We start from the raw sequence: 21,719 nt of genomic DNA on the forward strand, positions 1-21,719 counted from the left end.
AACACAAATGTGAATTATGAGCAACAACCTGGGATATTTCTGGTCTCACAACAGGAAAAATAAAGGAACCCTGAAGTATTATTTTAACTACTTTGTTTGCTAGCAGTGCTTGTGGTGAATGAAAAATTGATCCTTAATTGTGTGGGAAAGAGAGAAACGATATGCATACTGATGGCTAAGTGTAGACTTCAGAGACTTAGCAGTTTTGAAACTGATATTTATGAACATCTGCTTTTGCCCCATAAATTTTAATATGGATTTCATCCTTTGAAACCTATAAGACTCCCAGGTGCTTCTTCAGTCTTTATCTTGGAAATATGCTTTTTTAAAAACCTCCTTTTTTTCTATTGAACACATTCAAAATCATTTTTTAAAAACATTTCTTTATAAACAGTGTCCGTTGGAATACCTAAAATATGATATTAAAGGCTAGCAACTCAAAAAGCTGTATTCAGCATTGTGAGCCTCCAGCATGTCCAATCCCAGAATACAAACCATAAATGTCTTAATAAAGGGTACTGAGAGGTATTCATTTCTAGTCCCAGTTTATGCTTTTCATTATCCCACAAATAATTATTTAATGCTTGCATGTCTTTAGTGCTAACATTATAGTAGCCAATAAAACAAAGTCCCTGCCTTCATTGGGTTTTTGTCCCAGTGAATGTAAATGTTCTACAGAACAAATCCCCTTTAAATTTTCATAATACTGTTCATATAGTTCATCGAGACACTTTGCACAGGGCCTGCGAACCAGTGATGTTCCTCCATTCTTGATGTTGGACTAGATGCTGGGAATACAACTTGTGAACGCAGTAGACGTGTTTCTGCTCTCAAGGAGCTGAGTTCAGCATACCTCTCTCCTGTGTCAAGAAAAGCAGACCCGAGAGCTTCAGGGTCTTCCCTATTTTAGATCCACCATAAGCAGTGCTAACAGTGCCTCCATCCCCTGGCTCTTGGGCATGCTGAGAGCTGTTACTATGGGTACAAGATGAGAGTGCGGACCAGAGGCAAGGAAATACAATCACAGCTCAATAGACGACAAACAGATAAGTCAACTGGGCATGTGCGAGGCCAGCAAAGACAATAAATCCCTCTTAGGAAAGCAACTTTGTGAGAGTGCAGTTCTGGCCACCTTAGAGCAGAGGCTACAAGTCATTTACATAATAGGAGAGCCTCGGGAGGACAGTAGGGCTGTTTAATTTGGTTAGGCTAATAGTTTTCCATCCATTTACGGTGTAATGGAACCTCTCTCCTGTGACTCTTAAATAGGAACACTTTGGCAGGATGCCACAGGGCACATAAAACAGGGTGGTCTTCTCGGCGTGTCATTTCCACTCAACCATTTAGAGGGGGAAGTTAATTAATTTACGGATTAGGGCATTATTTTCCATTAAAACCAATGCCACCATATTATGGACTAGAAAATGCAGAGTTTACATCCAATTTTAAGATAAAGTATGAAATTAAAGGAGGACTGGAGCCAAGGGCTAAGGGATTAAACACCCCTACACATTTCCATCAGTCCCCTGTGAAGCCAACCTAATAAAAATAAGTTTTTGATATGGATAATTGATTCTCAGTTCCATGTAAAGTGTAAATAAAAGACAAATCCCCAAAAGCATTCATTTTGACAGCATTGCCACTTGAATATCCCAGCTTTGTAGAAATTCTGGAGCTGTGGTTAGATGCATGAAAATTCTGGGCCACTTCAGGCTCTGACTTGGCACTCGCTCAGAGAGCAGTCCTGGGGCCCATGCTGGCCACCCTCTGTGTTTAAGAGCAAGAACTCTCTTGGAAGAGTTTGAACTGGCTGCTCTTTTCTAAGATGGGCCATGAGAGGTTTACTCCACGCTCCCTCCATGTCAGAAGCCCTGAATCTGGGCCCTGGCTCTCCTGTGTCCACTTCCCCTTTGCCCAGCCTCAGAGTACTGCGTGGCAAGCAGACACACTCATGTTCTTTGTGCTTTGTGTTCCTGAAACAGGATCTGGACCAGGTTCAGCTCCATCTGGAAGAAGTGAGGTTCTTCGACGTGTTTGGCTTCAGTGAAGCAGCAGGAGCGTGGCAGTGCTTCATGTGCAACAACCCCGAGAGAGCAACTGGTGAGAACCCCCCTCCCTCCCCCGGCTGCTCAGAATCACGTGTGCCCCTGGGGTTGCCAGGGATGCAGGGACCCCACCACTCTGGTTGGCTTTCTTCTTGCATAAACATCCTAAGTTGGAATAATGCATAGACGTGTGCCTGACTGCCTCTTCTTCGTGTTGACAAAGGTATCTCACCAAAGTGGGAGTGAGAAAAAGGGAAGGTGTTGGAACAGAGAGAAACATAAACCAGAAATGAACAAGAGGAACAGTGCCCACATCTATCTGGCTATCAAGAAAGTGGTACTGGCCATCTTATCCCAATAACGTTCTTCATTTCAACCCCAGTGACCATGAGGGTTAGAGAAAAACAAACATCCTGTCAAGAACCCCAAAGAAATGAGACCACACTTAAATGAGTGAGTGGTTCCACAGACCTCCTCATCTCCCTTAACATTTTTGCTTGATGATTGAGCTGGGTGAAAAATGAGACACTTAAAGAGTAAGGAATTATTTGAGAAATAATTTCACTTCTGGTTATTTACCCTTCACCTTCCTTTATGCTGCACAAGGAACTTGATCTACTGACTTACCTAAAAATAATCATTGTTAGTCAATATGTGCCAAGTCCTACGCTAAACGTGTCAGGTATCTCATTTAACCTTCACAATAATCTCATAAGGCTAGTACTAATATTATCTCCATTTTACTGATGGGCCAACTGAGGCATGGAGGGATTTGGGAACTGCCTGAGGTGACACAGGTAATAAGTTAACAGCGGCTGGATTGAACCCAGTCTGACCCCAGAGCCCATGCACTTAACCATTTTCCCATGCTGTCTCCTGGTTACACTCGCCCCAATTTAACCAGTGGACATAGGTTGATAAAAAGTCTAATCTTCACAGAGTTATGCTGCCCTTGGGAATGGAATATTTTACCATCAATGTGAGAGAGTTCTCAACACCGACCTGGTTCAGGAACTGAAGTGCAGACCAAGAGAATGGTGTTGAAACACTGCTGGACACGAACCACTTTGTAGACGAGCCATCCTCTAGAGAGCTGCTGGTCATACCGTCTGTACCTGTTCCTTGAACTGGGATTTGGTGCATCTTAAAGATCACCCATTGTGGCAAGTCTGTCCTCTTGCTCAGCCAAGAAGTTGAGACTAAATTGAAAGAGAAGTGTTTATTTTGGCCAGATGGAAATTTGAGGGGCTCACGCAGAGGCACCAAATAGAATGTGCTACCCCACGGAGACAGTATGGGCGGAAGAACCTGGCAGTTAAGATGGCAGCCTTCACGAGGCACAGATTGTTGGCTGATTACAGCCTGAGATTGAGTTGATGCCAGAGTGAACACACTGATTTTTTAAAAAGTTAATTTGAGCAAAGAAAGAACTGATGAATTGAATGTCCCCATTATGAAACTTTCTAACTAGACCTTATTTCACCTGTGAAAAAGACAGCATAAAAGAAACCTTATTTGAGATCATGGTGAAGTAAGGGACTTATCTGAGGTGGTTCTGAGAGGCCCTAAAGAATTTCATTCCAAGTAAGTTGAGTCCTTAGTTCAATAAACATTAAATCGTATCTGGCCAAGGGAGGCTCAGGAAAGGAGCCACAAGTTAAAACCACAAAGTGTTCCTTTAATATATGTTTTCTCAAATTCACTGCTGTGACTTAAAAAGAACATTTTGCACATTCATTCGTTCTTATTTGTGTTTCTCATAGTTAAATATAGACTGAGAACATATAGCAATAAAAATTCAAACAAGGCCAAACATTTTACAGCAGAACATATTGAATCAAAATGTTTGGTGCCAAAAACTTTTAGATTTCTTTGCTCATTTCCTTTTGCTTTATGAAAGGGGTTTGGGTCTGAGAGAAATCCTAATTTAAATTACTATTTTCACCAAAAACTCCCTGAAAAGTTTTTATAGGTTGATCTAGTTTTCTTATTTTTATATAGCATATAAGTTATATATTTAATCCAAGTGAAAGGTCTGAAATAATACTGCTGACATATATTAGTCATAGGAATGATATTTGCATTCATGTTCTGCTTAAATTATAAGTTTAAAGATGATCAAGACATGGGATTAAATATTTTGTTATTTGGTTATGCACAGGCAGCATAGAACTTGCGTCCCATTTTTCATTTATGACGTGCGTATTTGCTATGTTGGTTGAATGTCTTCGACAGGCTAAACCTTGAGATAAAACATGAAAAAGGTACAATATCTCTGCTCTAAAAGGGTTAATAACCCAGTTAGGGCCAGACACATATAGAAAAATCTAGCATACTTCCTTGTTTTTAGCATGCAATAAATACCTGTTGAGTGAGCCAATGAATGAATTATATTTAGAAATGGAAAAGTCAAATACAACTTGAATATTAAAATGTTCCAGGTCTATTGTGATTATGTGTTAATAATATCAAATATATCACTATATCATACCCAGTGCATTTTGAGTCTGGTAATGGAGACTGGTGCTTTTTTCCTCCTTGAGAGAAGTCATTGTGTGTACATCACAGTCTACTTCCCCGACTGTCTGAGCTCCCAGTGTACCGTGCCTAAGTCCTCTTCCTGTTCTGGTTTGGTTAGCACTCCTGCAGGGCCCAGATGCCATGTCAGCCTCAAGGAGGAAGGGATCTAAAGAGAGAGAATTGGAGTCTAAGACAGAAGGCTGAAGAAATTGCATTTGGGTTTGTTTTTTTTAAGGTATTGGCAAAAGATATCTTGTTCTCAAATATTCATTGTTCCCGTATTTTTTTTAAGTGCCAAAGTCTCCATAAATGGGGAACAAAACATGAGACAAGTAGAAAATTTCAGTTAGACTTCTAGGAAGGACATCCTGAAATATAAATCCTTCTTAATAATGTATAGACTAAACTATGGGACTCCAGAAATTGACAACAAATCAACCGGCTTCCATGGTCACTTTAAGGACATTCCCCTCCATGAGTAGAGGTTATATCACCCCATCAACTCCCAGTCCTCTTTCCATCAGCTCCACCATCAGCACACGAAATTCACACAAGTTTACTGTTTTGGTATTCAACAAAATATATATTTTATCCAGTTGAGTGTGAAGTCAGAGGAAACTAAATGCTAGAATAGTATAAAGGTCCTAAAATTATAATTGCTAGCATTTCTCATGCTAACTATGTGCTCCACCTTACATGCATTTTTCTCACCATTATTGAGTCCATTTTTCAGATTAAGACACTGAAACAGAGAGAGGTCAAGTACTTTTTCTAAGGTCACACAGCTACTACAACTACCATTTTAATCCAGGTCAATTCTTGAGCCTGAAATTTCCATCTCTAGGGCAAATCCAAGTTAAAGGCATGGAATATTGAAAACTACAAGAACAATTATTTCATAAAATTATAATATATTGGAAAGATCAAGGAGTGAGCCACCTCTCTGATGACCTAATCCTCTCAAACGCAAGCAGGGATTTGGGTATGGGGATGTGCGGGAATCATGTCCTGATTACACTTAGGATATGGTCACATAGAAGCTGTTTCCAACTCCTCCAATTGCTGATTCAGTTTCTGATCGTCATTTTATAAAAACACAGAGTAGAAGGTTAGAAAGTTCCTGAAATAACGCAAAAATCCTCAGAGACTGGCCTGTTGGTGTGTATTGTCAATCCCATCAACCCCACGTGAATGAGATTGAGCAAACAGATCGGACAGAACAGAATCTCTTTCTGGAAAACCAAACAAACCCCTCTATCATAGTCCTCGTGTCCTGGAACTGCTAGTGCCTGTTAACAGTAAGAGTGAGTCAGCTGGAGTGCCCTGGAACACATCTGGCTGCCTATTCAGTCACATTTTTTTAAAGGAAGAGGAGGAACTAAATCATGACTTCCACTCTTGTTTCTTGAGACACATGGGATGCCTTTGTTCTTACACCCTACAGAAAGCAACTCAGGGACATCCTGGTTTTGGCACTTGCATCTTTGGCACTTGTAGAGCTGAGTCCTTGCCTGGGTGATCTCTCTCTTAGTCACTGGATATTTCAACACTGAATGCAATTGTCCGTAGGAGGTCTCCTTCGGCTATAAAAGAAAATGAAAGAAATGTTTTTTCAGACAGCCCTCAACCACCGATCATGATTCTTCTTTAGAACTTGATTGCAAATGTTTGTGCTACAAGAACATGCTGTCCATTATATCACATGGGCGAGTAGAGATGATTTCAAAATGCTATTAGGATGAGAAAGGCCTCTGTCAATAGATTTTCTCCAGACACTATAAGCTGATACCAGCAGGGTGGCTCTCCTTTGCCAGATACCTCCAGCCTAGGCTAGATGGCTTTCCACTCCAGGCGCCAACATGAAAATGGGCTAAATGAGGTTATCTCTGATGACTCAACTAGTAGGATGTAAATAGCCTTGTGGGTCCATTAACATGAAACTTTTCCATTTAATTTTAGTGCCAACTTTCACAGAACTTTATGGGTGACATAAGAAAACCCACTTTGGATTTATACAGTGGCTGGGTTTGTCTTATGATGCCTTCCCTCCTACAACATATGGGCATGTTGTCTTCCATGTTAAACGTGTTTGGAGAGCCGAAACCAGTGCAGTGGTTGGGCAGGTTAACTTCACATCTTCACACATATATACTGTTAATGACCCAGTAGGTAAAATTGAACCCCAGCCTATTTTTCAAAGATACTTTGAATTACATAATGACAAAACAAATACATGCTCAGCACCTCAAATAAGTTACTATCCTTATCCTGAAATCTTTTTCTCTTTCCACTCCATGTGCCTGTTTTATGACTGTCTGTTAAGCTTTTCCCACACTCACATTCTCTCTATCTCCTTCTCACATAGGCACACACATACGCACATATGTGCATACACATTGGCATACATGGACAAATCACCCCGACAGAATAAACTCCCTTCTCTCTGTCCTTTTGTTCTCTGCCCACACCTTGTATAGTGTACACGGTATGTTGCCATCAATCTCCTCCACTAGGCAGTAAACTAGAGGAGGAAGAACCATACATTATTATTCTTTGTATGCCCTACCCAGTATCTGGCACATGGTAGTGTTTAAGAAGTACTTGGCATATAGATGGATGATGGAATAATTCATGGATCATGTAATGAATGCCAATAGGAGAAATAAGATTTGTTTTGAAACATAACTTTAAAATCTAATTCTTTCTCAAAAATAAAAAAAGTAACAGCTTACTAAACTGAAACCTTGAAATAGCAACTTTTGCAAAGTTTATGAGAAGAAATGTTGCTGTGTACAAAACTTCAACCCAATTTTAATATTTGACTAAAAGTTTTCAATACACACATATACACAGAGTTAATAGTAAACTTGCTAATAACCTGTGAGCCTCTATGGGAAATAAGCTAAGATAAGTAGCCTAATTCCCTTCAGGGGTTAATTTCTATTTTTCAACCAGCATCACTATCAATCCTTCTGCCTTTCCAAATTGGGTCAACAACAATCTTGTCTTGATAGAGTGAAAGTATACTTGCAGCAAAGCATGAGTCACCCTGTGGTTTTCCAGAAACAAATCATCAGGCATCGAAACGTGTCTTTTTACACTAAGAATAAGCTGAGTCAAACCAAAATACTGAGGAGAGGAAGCATGCTTTAGAAAGGCAGACCAGAGTGAATTTATCAGTCCCTATCATTATACAGATTTACAGTGACATTAACTTAAAGAATTTTTACACAGTTTTTAAAATTAAAGTACTTAAGATCTCTTAAAAGAGCTCTTCTTCCTCCAACTTAAACTCCCACGGGCTCTTAAACACCTTCAACTGCTTCATGTCTTCTTTCCCTTCACCTGTTGCCTCTGTCTCGCCTCCTCTTTATTTTATTTCATTTTTTTCCTCGCCTCCTCTTTAAAGCCAGAAGAGTCATCACTGTTCACCCTGTGTTTCCTTGCCTCCTGCTTCTCTTGACTCAACCCTTTCTAATCTGGCCTCTCAGCCCATAATCTCTATGCTCATTCAGGTCATGCGGATTCCAGGACTGGATGCGTTTCAGTCCTTGTGTCACTTGCCTTTCAGTTCAGTTCAGTTGCTCAGTCGTGTCCGACTCTTTGCAACCCCATGAATCACAGCATGCCAGGCCTCTCTGTCCACCACCAAATCCCAGAGTTTACTCAAACTCATGTCCATAGAGTCGGTGGTGCCATCCAGCCATCTCATCCTCTGTCGTCCCCTTCTCCTCCTGCCCCCAATCCCTCCCAGCATCAGGGTCTTTTCCAATGAGTCAGCTCTTCACATAAGGTGGCCAAAGTTTTGGAGTTTCAGCTTCAGCATCAGTCCTTCCAATGAACAGCCAGGACTTATCTCCTTTAGGATGGACTGGTTGGATCTCCTTGCAGTCCAAGGGATGCTCAAGAGTCTTCTCCAACACCACAGTTCAAAGGCATCAATTTTTCAGCACTTGCTTTTAGCAGCATTCAATTCTGTGGGCCAGTTCCTCCTTCCTCAAACATTCCCCCCTTTACCTTCTGTGACTCAGCATTCTTCAGTGTCCCTCCTGCTCTAAACACTCCTTCTCAGCCTCCTTTCTGGGCCCACCTTCCTCTATCCAGCTATTCATTATCAGTGCACATTTCTTCCCGTCACCATAACTCTCTCCCTAGTCAGTCTCCACGGGTCTGTGGCTTTAGTAACTGCTTCTGTGACAAAACTCTCAAATGTGTATCTGCCCTTCTCTGCTTGACTCTTCCTGCTTGATAATTCAAAAACAGCTCAAACTCAGTTCATTTAAATTAAAACTCATAAATGTCCCACCCTTCCCCCTAAAAAAAAAAAAAAAAAAACCCACCTGACTTTCTTTCAGCACCCCCTACTTCAGTAATTATAACATCACTCGTTCTGAGGCATCAGCCAAGCACCCCATTCCTTCTCCCCACCCCTATCCAGCCTGTCACCCAGTATTTGGATTTCCCTTCTCAGGTGCTTTCAACTCCGTCCATCTCTCTTCATTGCACTACCATCACCTCTTGCCTAAAATAATGGCAGTAGCCTCCTGTCTGAACTCCTTGGACCTTCCAACCCCCTTCCCACACTGTAGCCAGAGTGACCTCTTCTAAGCACAAATCCTGGCACCACTCTCTATATAAAACCTTACAACAACTTCCCACAGCTCTTTTTTTTCCCCCATTTATTTTTATTAGTTGGAGGCTAATTACTTTACATTATTGTAGTGGTTTTTGCCATACATTGACATGAATCAGCCACGGATGTACATGTGCTCCCCATCCTGAACCCCCCTCCCACCTCCCTCCCCATCCCATCCCTCTGGGTCATCCCAGTGCACCAGCCCCGAGCACTTGTCTCATGCATCCAACCTGGACTGGCGATCTGTTTCACACTTGATAATATACATGTTTCAGTGCTATTCCCACAGCTCTTAAACACCAAACTCCACCTCCAGTGCCTGACAGCCTCACATGCAATGCCCTCTCTAGCCTCTCTGGCCTCGTCTTGTCCCCAGTGCCTCTCCATTCTGGCCAGAAAGACCTCCTTTCAGTTCTTATACTCACCACACTTCTTCCTGCCCTGGGCTTTTGTTATCTTTTATTCTTCTGCTAGGGAGCACCCTGTCTCCCCTCATCAGCTAGTTAATGTAGATATTAACTTTCCCATTACAACTCAAATTCACTGCCTTAGGGAAGCTTTCTGTAACCTCCCGACTAATGCCAAGGTCCTCAAAACATTTCAGATCTCTCCTTGTAATACTTGTTGTACCTGTCATCTCCTTTTTGTCGTTGTTAGTTTTTTTGTTTGGTTGATTTTGCCTTGATTGTATGATTAGTGTCTGTTTCCTCTAGTAAACAAGTTCTCTGGAGGGAGCCCCCTCCTCAGACTCTAGCACACAATACTGAAAGTGAAAGTCTCTCAGTAATATCCGACTCTCCATGACCCCATGGGCTGTCCATGGAATTCTCTAGGCCAGAATACTGGAGTGGATAACCTTTCCCTTTTTCAGGGGATCTTCCCAACCCAGGGATCCAACCCAGGTCTCCCACATTGAAGGCGGATTCTTTACCATCTGAGCCACAAAGGAAGCCTGAAAATACTGGAGTGGGTAGCCTATGCTATAGATAGTCAAAATATATTTGCCAAATGAGCAAATGACCAATTTTTTATCTTCTCAGAAAATTTTTAGTATAATTTTTCTTAGGCAAGTGGTGACAAAAACCAATTAATGAATTCACAATAATTCATTTTAAGAGAAAAAAGGGATTCATATGATGGCATTTTCAGTGTATCTTTTGTGCCAAATATATTCTTTGTTTAAGCAGTATTTTCTTAAATAAGTTTTTCTCAAAAGTACAATAAGAGATCATTTTATTTAACAGAGAGTGATATTCTGTGTGTATGTATATATATCAGATACAGTGTTATAGTGGATATGTTACAGGTAAAACTTCCAATGCAGACATTGTAAAACTTCTATTTATTGCCAAAAGGTTGGAGGCCAAGTGTTCAACCACAACAGATGGAGTTTGTGTTAAATAATTCTACAAAAACAGTATAGACCTCTTTAGAATGCTGTTAAACAACCAAGAATGCAGCATACAGGTGGGACAATGGCTAACACATACGCAACCTGTGACAGACTTCCCTGATGGCTCAGGGGAAGAATCTGCCTGCAGTACAAGAGACACAGGAGACACGGGTTCAACCCCTGGGTCGGGAAGATGCCCTGGAGAAAAGAATGGCCACCCACTCCAGTATTCTGGCCTGGAGAATCCCACGGACAGAGGAACCTAGTGGGCTACAGTCCGTGGGGTTGCAGAATCAGACACAAGTGAAGCGACTGAGCATGCATGCATGCAACTTACACAGCTCAAACCAGATGACTCTCCTTGTCACAGAGCTGGTACAGGTATGAAAGTGGAAGTGTTAGTCACTCAATCATGTCCAGCTGAGCGACCCTATAGACTGTAGCCCGCCAGGCTGCTCTATCCATGGGATTCTCCAGGCAAGAAAACTGGAGTGGGTAGCCATTCCTTTCTCCAGGGGATCTTCCTGACCCAGGGATCAAACCCAGGTCTCCTGGATTGCAGGCTGATTCTTCACTGTCTGAGCCACCAGGGAAGCCCCTGATACAAGTATGTCACATCTATCTTCCCCCAGCTTTCCCCACAGCTCTACAATGTCCAGGCAGTGCAGAAAAGCACCCAACCTTTAAAACCATCTAACACCCTACAGTCAGATGTCAGTAATACGTATCCATGAGATCATAGAAATGAGTTGACAGCATGGGACCTACATGGGAAGAGTGTATGGAACCCTTTTTTATTCCAAGTTCAAAAATAAGATTGAGCAGTTCTCTCCATTCATTTCTACTCCCCTGATCTTTTCCCATTGGTCCCTGTCAGTCATTACTGGGCAAGTGTGGGCCAGGATTATTTGGTAGGTTCCCATAAGGGACCCAAAGGTGACCATACTTAACTTTTAAGAACTATTAAACAGGTTACCCTCTTGGCAGGTGGCCTTAGAATTTTTGTCTCACTGATGAACAATAAATAAGCCAAATTCCACAAACATTGATTCTGAGCATTTTTTTCCTGTAACTCTATTAACCTAAATCAAGGACATGCATATGATCTTTTTTTAACTTAAAAAAACTTATTAATTTTTAATTGAAGGATAATTGTTTTACAGTACTGTGTTGGTTTCTAGCAAACATCCACATGAATCCGCCATAGGTTTACCCATGTCCCCTCCCACGTGAACGTTCCTCTACCTCCCTTCCCCTCCCACCCCTTTAGGTTGTTACAGAGCCCCAGTTTGAGTTCCCCGAGTCATATAGCAAATTCCTGTTGGCTGCCTATTTTACGTACGGCCATGTATGTTTCCACGTTACTCTGTCCATACATCACAGACTTCCTTTCCCCTCCTCCCTAGCCATGTCCATAAGTCTATTATTCTCTGTGTCTGTGTCTCCATTGCCTCCCTACAAGCAGGTTCATCAGTGCCATCTTTCTATATTCCATATATATGTGTTAGTATACGATATTTGTTTTTTTATTTCTGACTTACTTCACCATATGATCTTATACTGCTATCCTATGCTTTAATTTTATGAAAAGTTCATAACAATTTTTTTCCCACTATTGGTTTTGCAGTTTTACTATTTTGGATATTGTATGGCCTATTACTGTCATCTACCATGAAGCTACTATCATTTCTTAGAAGTTCTTGAGCCATGTTAGAATCAGATGGGGATGCTGTTAAAATGCAGGGTCCCTCACCCTACCCCAAAATTATGATTTGGTGGGTTCAGGGTGGTGCTTTAGAATTTGCATTTTAATAAGCCAGCACATAATTCTGATATAGGTGTTCCTCAGAACACAGGTTGGGAAACATTGCTCTACAAGCTTATAAAATAGTTCTAAAAGGCTTTTTTTAGAACAATATTTCGGCAGTTAATAGAGAAGCCTAGAAAGCAGGCTACATTTCGATGGGCATGAAATTACTGAGAAAGGCAGTCATTTGGCACAAGTGAGCGTGCCCTCAAAGGGCTGCTGTCAAATTGAGTTTGCCTGTCTTTTTGTGGACCCCACACATCTTGCAGGATGTTACAAAATAGATGCTGGATTATGCCTCCTTGTTTATTCACTACTGGTAAGGAAATATGGGCCTCTAAACACTGCCTGGGTAGTCATATGAAATATGCCATTTGTTACGATCCTTAGTGATTTCAAAAACCACAGACGCTCAGTCTACTGAATGTGGCTCCTACGGCCTCCTCACTTAGTGCTTCTACCCCTCTTTAAGTGTACCCTCTATAATCAGAGTTGGGTTTATTAGATCTGGCACACACACAGGAAAATCAGTAAAATCATAAAAGGGGATTAGAGTAAACTTGAGACTCTCAATACACGGAAAGAAATTCCCCACAGACTGTACACAAGTTGTAATTCTCAGAAGCAGTCATTTCAAGGGAAATGTTTTTTAAAAAAGACATACTTTTTCTCAGTTCTTATTTTAAAACTAAATATTTGAGATTTACATATTTCTTCCAGATTATGCCTTCTTTTCAGGACATTTGTCTATAACAATCAGGAAAAACATCTAAGAATTCCAATATCACAAATTAAATTTATGACGGTCTTAATTATTTGTGCATAATGCAATACTTTTAGGACAAAAGTTGCATGAGCCAAAAGCACACAGTATAAGGAACTTCTGGGTGTGGATAGTAGTCAGTACAATGTGAATAGTAGTTAATGGCGGTGGGGGTGTCAACATCTACTATCATAAGAATAAGCAGGAAGCCTGGGGTAAAAGGGAGCAACCAGTAATGATGTGGAAAAGATTCCCAATGCAGCCCAATCCGTTACTGGATTAGCTTGAAAAAGCCCATTGTGATGAACAAATGGATCTGTTACTCAAAATCAGAAGAGTTCACCTCCCTTTGGGACTCTTTGAATTGCTTATCACACCTCAAGTTCAGAGCCTTCAGTCCTTGAACTTTAAAAGGGTTTATTGTCTTACTCTGAATTCTCTCACCACTCCTAATGCTTTAATATAGTATGGGTTCATTACATCCTTAATTGGAGGGAAGGAGATAGGTTTTATCCTCAGGCCATTAGGATCTGGTATTTATAAAAACCAACTGTTCATCATTACAGTCAGAGAAGATGATGACGATGATCATGATGATAATAGCTACTATTTGTTGACATCTTATTAGATAGCAGGACTTAGTTACGCAAGGTTAGTGCTAACTTTTACAGCATTTTGTGTACCTTTATTAATGGCGGTTGATGTCCACTTAGGGGAGTGTATGACTTAAATAGCAAAATTCAGGCTGAATTTCAACCCCTATACCCCCCTTAGCTGAGTGCTCTTGGGCAGTGAACAACCTGCTCGGTGGCCCTGTTGTTAAGCCTGACATCTCTGGAGAAGAGGAAACTGAAGCTTCTGCTGCTGAGTCACTTCAGTCGTGTCCGACTCTGTGCGACCCCATAGACGGCAGCCCACCAGGCTTCCCCATCCCTGGGATTCTCCAGGCAAGAACACTGGAGTGGGTTGCCATTTCCTTCTCCAGCGCATGAAAGGGAAAAGTGAAAGTGAAGTCACTCAGTCGTGTCCCGACTCTTAGCAACGTCATGGACTGCAGCCTACCAGGCTCCTCCATCCATGGGATTTTCCAGGCAAGAGTACTGGAGTGGGGTGCCATTGCCTTCTCCGAACTGAAGCTCAGGGAAGCTAAATAACTTGTGCAAGACCATTCAGCCATTGAGTTGCAGTTTCTGGACTTCAGCTAAGGTCTGATTCCAAAGTCATTGCCCTTACCCCATCAACTCTCGGCCTAGACCAGAGAAAGTCTTTGGTACAGCCCTGTATGATTTATTACAGTAAGGAGAAAACACAGCATCCAACACACTATATTTAACTAAATCATAATTGGCTAAGGTCTGTACCAGGTGAGGCAGTTGGTAAAGATCTGCCTGCCAGTGCAGCAGGCACAAGAGACACGGTTCGATCCCTGATTTGGGAAGATCCCTTGGAGCAGGAAATGGCAACCCACTCCAGTATTCTTGGCTGAAAAAATCCCATGGACAGAAGAGCTTGGCAGGCTACAGTCCATGGAGTTGCAAAGAGTCGGACATAACTGAACACACACCAAAGGATATAGTCACAATTGCAATAAACCTTAATGCAAGGTGGAGACCTTAAATTACTGAACTCTCATGCTCTTGAGTTGTATGACTACAGAAATTATTGTTTTTCATTATGTTCATTACAAAGCATTAGCTTCCACTTTCCACTTTGCATGATGTCCAGGGATCCTTAGGATTGGTCTCTCCTTGAATCTCACACCTCATCTCTTGCTTTCCGATCCTGCCAGGTTCCCATCACTAAGAATAAGTGACAGCTTCTAGAATGCATTGCATGCCCAGTCTGTCGGCCTCAGCCCTTTGCAGGTTATTTTCCTTTTTCTCTTTTCAGAACATCCCTCTTCACTTCACCTGCATCACTGCCATTTGTCCTTCAGAATTCAGCCCAGACGCAAATACTCCAGGAAGCTTTCCTGCTTCATACCCCCAGTGTAGAGCAGGTGCCTCTCCAGAGTGTTCAGTCTCCTTACCTCTGGCTCTCAGTTACATTCTGGCAGGCGATCAGAGGGAGGGAGCAGAGTGAGGTCTGCTTATTTGTTCCCGACTCCCTACCTGCCTGGTCACTGCAGGTTGACCGTGCCCTCCATCCACGGCCCCAGCTCCTGTCGGGCGGTGCTTTGCATACAGCCCCTAACTGCTCTCTTCAACTTCCTCTTCAGCCAGAGGGGTGTTGTGCCTCCTCCCGGTTTCTGGCCCCGGAGCACTAAGGTGCCCCTCCTGCACCATGCCCACATCTGTGGAAACAGTCCCTTTATTAACTCCCTTCAGTTGCCCAGCTGGAGGTGCCCCTGTTTCCTGCTGTGACCATGCCTGATCCACAGCTGATCCCATCTGGTGTCCAGGAGCCTTCATGCCTGTGCCGGCTCTAGGCCCCTGATTAGTCCTTAAGAAAAGCAAGATCTTTGCTAATGAGGATTCAGAAGACCCTTCAAATAAAGTCCAATATGACCTCCCCTATGATTATCTGATACCCAATCTCTTTCCTGGATCTTACACCAAAAAAATCTTAAATTGCCTACAGGCAACCCCTCCACCTTCAGCTCATGACTTTGACCAAAGTGATTGCTTTACAAACTTGCTTCTGAGTTCATTGATTCTTCCAGCTTCTTTAGGTTTTTTCTTTTCATACACTTCCCCTCACATGTCATTCTTGCTACCTCAGTCCTTCTCTGCACTCCTTCCACGAGTTCCTCTCTCCCTTCTTCAGCAGGGACCCAGCCCTCATGTCACCCTCTCCCAGCTAGAAGGAGAATTTTCTTTCTTTGAGTTCTGTAATGCTTGGCTTCTCTATAGCAAACTCTACACTGAGTTGTCAAATTTGTAAAATGCTTTATCTCACCACAAGATGGTAAACTCAAGCTCTCTCTGAGCTGGGCTTCGTGACGCCCTCAGATCCAAACGCAGTGCTTTTCAGCTCACATGTGCTCAAAATTATGTGTGAGATGACTGGATATGGCTGATAGATCAATAGAGGAACGTTCTTTATTGCTTTAAGGTATCTGTGCCTGATATTTTTCACCAACTTCTCAGTGAGTAAGACTAACATTTTCAAATTTCATCTTTTATCAACGTAAATGTCGTCAAGTCCTGGTGCATAAAAGGAATACAATGAATATATAACCATTTGTATTAGCATTCTAAAACTTTTATGTTGATAAATGTCGTAATTTGGGTTCCAATTACACTAGAGAATTTAGTTTAATATTTCATAAACTGAATTATTTTCAGTTTATTTCATAAATAAATGAAATATTCCATAAACTGAATTATTTTCAACCAACTGATAATTTTAAAAGGAACAGTTGCTGGTTGGTAGAGAATGTCTTAGCCAAACTGTGATGCTTTGAATGAAATAATGTGTTAGTTAGCAAGTGAGAAAATACTTAAATATCCTGTATGCATTACATGTAAGCAAAATAGTTTTAGGCACATGATCATTACCTCATAGTCTCATTCGACATGTTCTTTTTCAAGTGGAATATGATCATCCTTAGAAAGAATTAGTTCCCCGTTTTGATCATGAAGAGACAGCAATATCATATGAGAATTATTGCTCACCAGAATGTGCTATGGGCAATAGACCTATTAAAAGAATGCATGGCCAGTAACACTTATGCCAGACATAGTTATTTTAAAAAACTTTTTTTTAGAACCTAGGATAGCCACTGGAAAAAAAAAATTAGTCTTTCTCTTTTTTTGCCTTTTGAAACTATTTTTAAATTAATCCTATAGGTACAAATAGCCTGACTTTCAAGAATTACCTGAAGTTGACTCTGATTCCTAAATTAAGGTCCTAACATGCAGCTAGTTTAAAGTGCTCCTGAAATTTCCTTCCTAAAATCTTTTCCGTGGACTTTTCCCTGGGATCCACTTTCACTGGCAGTGAAAATCTACAGTGAAGTCCTCTTTGCTCAGCAGCATTTCTCTATCAGTCTTCATCTTTCACTCTGCAGTAAGCCTATCACTTTCTCTGGAGTCTCCCACAATCACTGCAGGCATGTGGGTCTGTGGGCATGTTGTCCCAGCCACTTCACGTCTCAAACAATTCCTTTGACTATTTTGGTCACATACCCTTCAAGTGAAGCATTTGCACCTGCCTTGAGATTTGGATCTATGTTGAGAAGTTCTTGTAGCTAACTCCCAGTGTCAGATTCAGAAGGAGCCATGTGCTTAAATATTACCTAAATCCCAGCCCTCCAGGACCAGTAGCACTTGGGGAAGATGCGGTGTCCCAAGTGCTTTGCCTGCTACATAAAGGAAGCAAGGACTGTGTTTATGGAAAATTTAAATTTGCTAAGAGCATACTCCCTTTAAGAAAGCTCTTAATAGATGATTGCTAGCAGAACACAAATCATTTTGTTAGCATTGATTGTCGATGATTCTTGAGCAATTGCTTTGCATGCTCTCCGCTATGCCCAGTACTAGCCACCATGGGGCACACTAGAAAATGGGAGGTACTTCTCATCACTGAAACCTCAGATTAAATGCCACCTCGAATGTGCAAGCTCTTTCCTGACCACTTACATGCATGTGCACCAACCCCAAGTCACTCACTCTCTTCATCATAACCTATCACTATCTAACAATATATTTCATATATTGTTTCTGTTACTAGCCTTAATTTGGGATTGACAATGGAAGATCCAATTGACTAGTCATCAGACAAGAAGGGAAAAAGGCCAGATTAGCTTTAATAGAATTTGTTTATAAAAACTATATATTTTATTATTTCTTACCCTGACAGTGCTGTCATGATGGACAAATACCCCATCTGAGCTAATTATTTAACCTACATTAGAAAAGAGAAATGATAAATGGGAAGGACAGGTTGTATTCATATTTTCAAAGAGGTACTATCCAAATTTAACAGTAAGTAACAAATTTCATTACTTTCAAGGTGCCATGAATACCAAACATTAATGTAAATAAATAAATATTGTCATACACCTCAGAAATCAGATCATTTTACATGAATTGGAAGAATGAATCTTACATAGCTTGTAAAACAAATGATTCTTCAGTTCAACATATAAACTTCTGACATCGTAATCAGTCTTCTAACTCTATGGTTCTGTGTTATCATCCATACTCTACTTCAGTGTAAAATGAATCCATTAATTCAACAAAAATTTACACACTTCATACTAGGTATGCCTGATCTAACAATAGTGAACAAAGCAAAGACGCTGACCTCACTGAGCTTGCAGTTGAATGGTAAAGAAAGACATTAATCAGGTAAATGCCAATAATCATCTTTGAATGATGATATCTGAGAAAAGAAACATACCAGATGCTCTGAGAATATATGGCAGACAAAGTCAGTTGGGTCTGGGTTTGGGAGAAGTCTCCCAGAGGAAGCCACGTTTTGAGTTGAAATATGAAATAATTAGGTTTTTAAAAATTTTTTTTATTAGTTTCAGTCTTTATTCTTAATTTTTTTTTTCAGTGGGTGTCGTCATACACTGACATGAATCAGCCATAGAGTTACACGTATTCCCCATCCCGATCCCCCCTCCCACCTCCCTATCCACCCGATTTCTCTGGGTCTTCCCAGCCCACCAGGCCCAAGCACTTGACTCATGCATCCCACCTGGGCTGGTGATCTGTTTCACCATAGATAATATACATGCTGTTCTTTCGAAACATCCCACCCTCACCTTCTCCCACAGAGTTCAAAAGTCTGTTCTGTACTTCTGTGTCTCTTTTTCTGTTTTGCATATAGGGTTATCGTTACCATCTTTCTAAATTCCATATATATGTGTTACTATGCTGTAATGGTCTTTATCTTTCTGGCTTACTTCACTCTGTATAATGGGCTCCAGTTTCATCCATCTCATTAGAACTGATTCAAATGAATTCTTTTTAACGGCTGAGTAATATTCCATGGTGTATATGTACCACAGCTTCCTTATCCATTCATCTGCTGATGGGCATCTGGGTTGCTTCCATGTCCTGGCTATTATAAACAGTGCTGCGATGAACATTGGGGTGCACATGTCTCTTTCAGATCTGGATTCCTCAGTGTGTATGCCCAGGAGTGGGATTGCTGGGTCATATGGCAGTTCTATTTCCAGTTTTTTAAGAAATCTCCACAATGTTTTCCATAGTGGCTGTACTAGTTTGCATTCCCACCAACAGTGTACGAGGGTTCCCTTTTCTCCACACCCTCTCCAGCATTTATTGCTTGTAGACTTTTGGATAGCAGCCATCCTGACTGGTGTGTAATGGTACCTCATTGTGGTTTTGATTTGCATTTCTCTGATAATGAGTGATGTGGAGCATCTTTTCATGTGTTTGTTAGCCATCTGTATGTCTTCTTTGGGGTAACTCCTAGAGGAGAACATAGGCAAAACACTCTCCGACATAAATCACAGCAAGATCTTCTATGACCCACCTCCCAGAATATTGTAAATAAAAGCAAAAATAAACAAATGGGACCTAATGAAACTTAAAAGCTTTTGCACAACAAAGGAAACTATAAGTAAGGTGAAAAGACAGCCCTCAGGTTGGGAGAAAATAATAGCAAATGAGGAAACAGACAAAGGATTAATCTCAAAAATATACAAGCAACTCCTGAAGCTCAATTCCAGAAAAATAAATGACCCAATCAAAAAATAGGCCAAAGAATAATTAGTTTTTAACTAGGTGAAGATTTAACTGTGGAAAGTGGAGATAGAGTGTGTGTTCCAGAGAGTGGAAAAATCATGTTCAAAAGAGTGGGGTAGGTTTGTTTTTGCAGCTGTTAAGGGTTCAGGAAAACACATATTTGCACCACATTGACTTTTGCTGGCAAATAGCTAAATATACTTGGTTTGTGATTGTTTATAAAACTACATCTCTAAAAGTTTGTGTGAATAACATACCATGAAACAAAGGAGTTAGGAAGCCCAGTGCTGAGTATCTGGATGAACCTTAAAAAACTGCTAACCAAATGCTCTTTTCGTGAAATATATTCCTTTTGTAAATCTCAATGAGGGCTTTCAACACTATTCCATTATCATATCTAAATTGTGCATCCTTTTAGGGACAAAGGGGGAAAGCTTAACCAGATTCATAATTATTTAGCCATTTTCCAAGTATACTTATTGGGTCTGGTTCACTGTACAATTCTGACTTTTGATCACTTGCCAAATGAATAATGAAAAATAAATGGCTTGAATGTTCTATTACCTTCAACAGTTATAAATCAAGATGGCCAGCCCCTCATAGAAGGAAAACTTAAAGAGAAGCAAGTCAGATGGAAGTTCATCAAAAGGTGGAAAACCCGTTATTTTACACTGGCTGGAAATCAACTTCTGTTTCAAAAAGGAAAGTCTGTAAGTCCCTCTGCCATCTTTTATGCATTTTTAAAGTCTTGATCTTTGCCAACCTGATAGGCATTTTGTTTGGAGTAAAATGGCCAATAATTTTTCCTTCTCCATTTTACAGCTTTACAGTGTCATTTTATTATATATACCTTTTTGACTTTCTGTTCTATTCGTTCCTACTTAAGTTGGTTCACTGTCCTTCACAGTTGATTATGGAAGGGTTTTTTTGTTAACGTAAGTTTTAGAAGATGAACCACAGAAGGTCTACCCAGGAATCTTGACTTGAACCCTGTGCATTCTGTTTCCTTGTGGATCACCTACATAAATGTGTGGCTTTCTCTGACTTCTTTTACGATTGAAGGCTATATTTGGATGTGGGGACCTGAAGAAGGGGAATAGTAGGCAGGAAAGAAAGAGAAAAGGTTGATTTATTTTAAGTACTTTTTGTGTAGTCAACCCAACTCAGTTTTGTTTGGGGAAAATATTACTATCTTTCATTTAAGATTCAGTTAATGGATAGAACAAAATTCTGAAAGAATTTATAAATATTCATTTAATATAATTTTCAATCTTAAGTAGGAGTAAATATCTGTATTCTGATTTTTCAGTGAGAAACTTGTGAAATAACATTATATTGCAATCAACAATGCAAAGTATCCCTTTCTTTCCAAATCAGATTTATTATCATTAAACTCTTCTCACTCAAGGTTGGGGAACATGAAATCTTGATGTACTTCTTGGCTATTTTGAGATATAATACTAATAACTTTTCAGTGCTTATCATGTGCCACAGTGGATTACCTCTCATGATCTTCAGAACAATTCTTTGAGATCAGCACTGTTATTATTGCCATTTTATATATGGGGAAACTGAGGCACAAAGTGACTGCTGGGCTTGTCTGAGGACAGAGCCAGTAAGGTGAGAAAGGGTAAAACTGGAGTTAGACTCAGGCAAAGTGACACTAAAGCATGTTCTTAAGTGAGTACACCATCAAGCTTCCCATGTACATCTAAAATACAGGGTCAGTAGCAAATCAAAATGTGTCTGGATTAATTGATGAGAGTGTTAAATTACTAAAAAATTACTTTCCACTAAGAGCACATGCACTGCATCTTTAGGATGCTCATTACCAAATTTGTTTGAACTTCTCAACAGAAATCAAATATGGTGTATCTGTATTATGGTAAA

The 21,719-nt window shown here is 40.6% G+C and overlaps 1 protein-coding gene across 7 annotated transcripts in view; it reads left to right on the forward strand.

Moving 5' to 3' along the window:
• Positions 1 to 21,719, forward strand: part of VEPH1 (ventricular zone expressed PH domain containing 1) — a 313,627-nt gene that overhangs the window by 222,760 nt on the left and 69,148 nt on the right. For all 7 annotated transcript variants that reach the window (XM_065943247.1, XM_065943248.1, XM_065943243.1 and 4 more), the window contains 2 exons: positions 1,983 to 2,100; positions 20,403 to 20,539. In XM_065943247.1, the coding sequence (XP_065799319.1) occupies positions 1,983 to 2,100; positions 20,403 to 20,539 (255 nt within the window). The remainder of the gene's footprint in view (positions 1 to 1,982; positions 2,101 to 20,402; positions 20,540 to 21,719) is intronic.

This window comes from Muntiacus reevesi, chromosome 8 (genome assembly GCF_963930625.1).
Source record: "Muntiacus reevesi chromosome 8, mMunRee1.1, whole genome shotgun sequence".
Taxonomy (NCBI): Eukaryota; Metazoa; Chordata; class Mammalia; order Artiodactyla; family Cervidae; genus Muntiacus; species Muntiacus reevesi.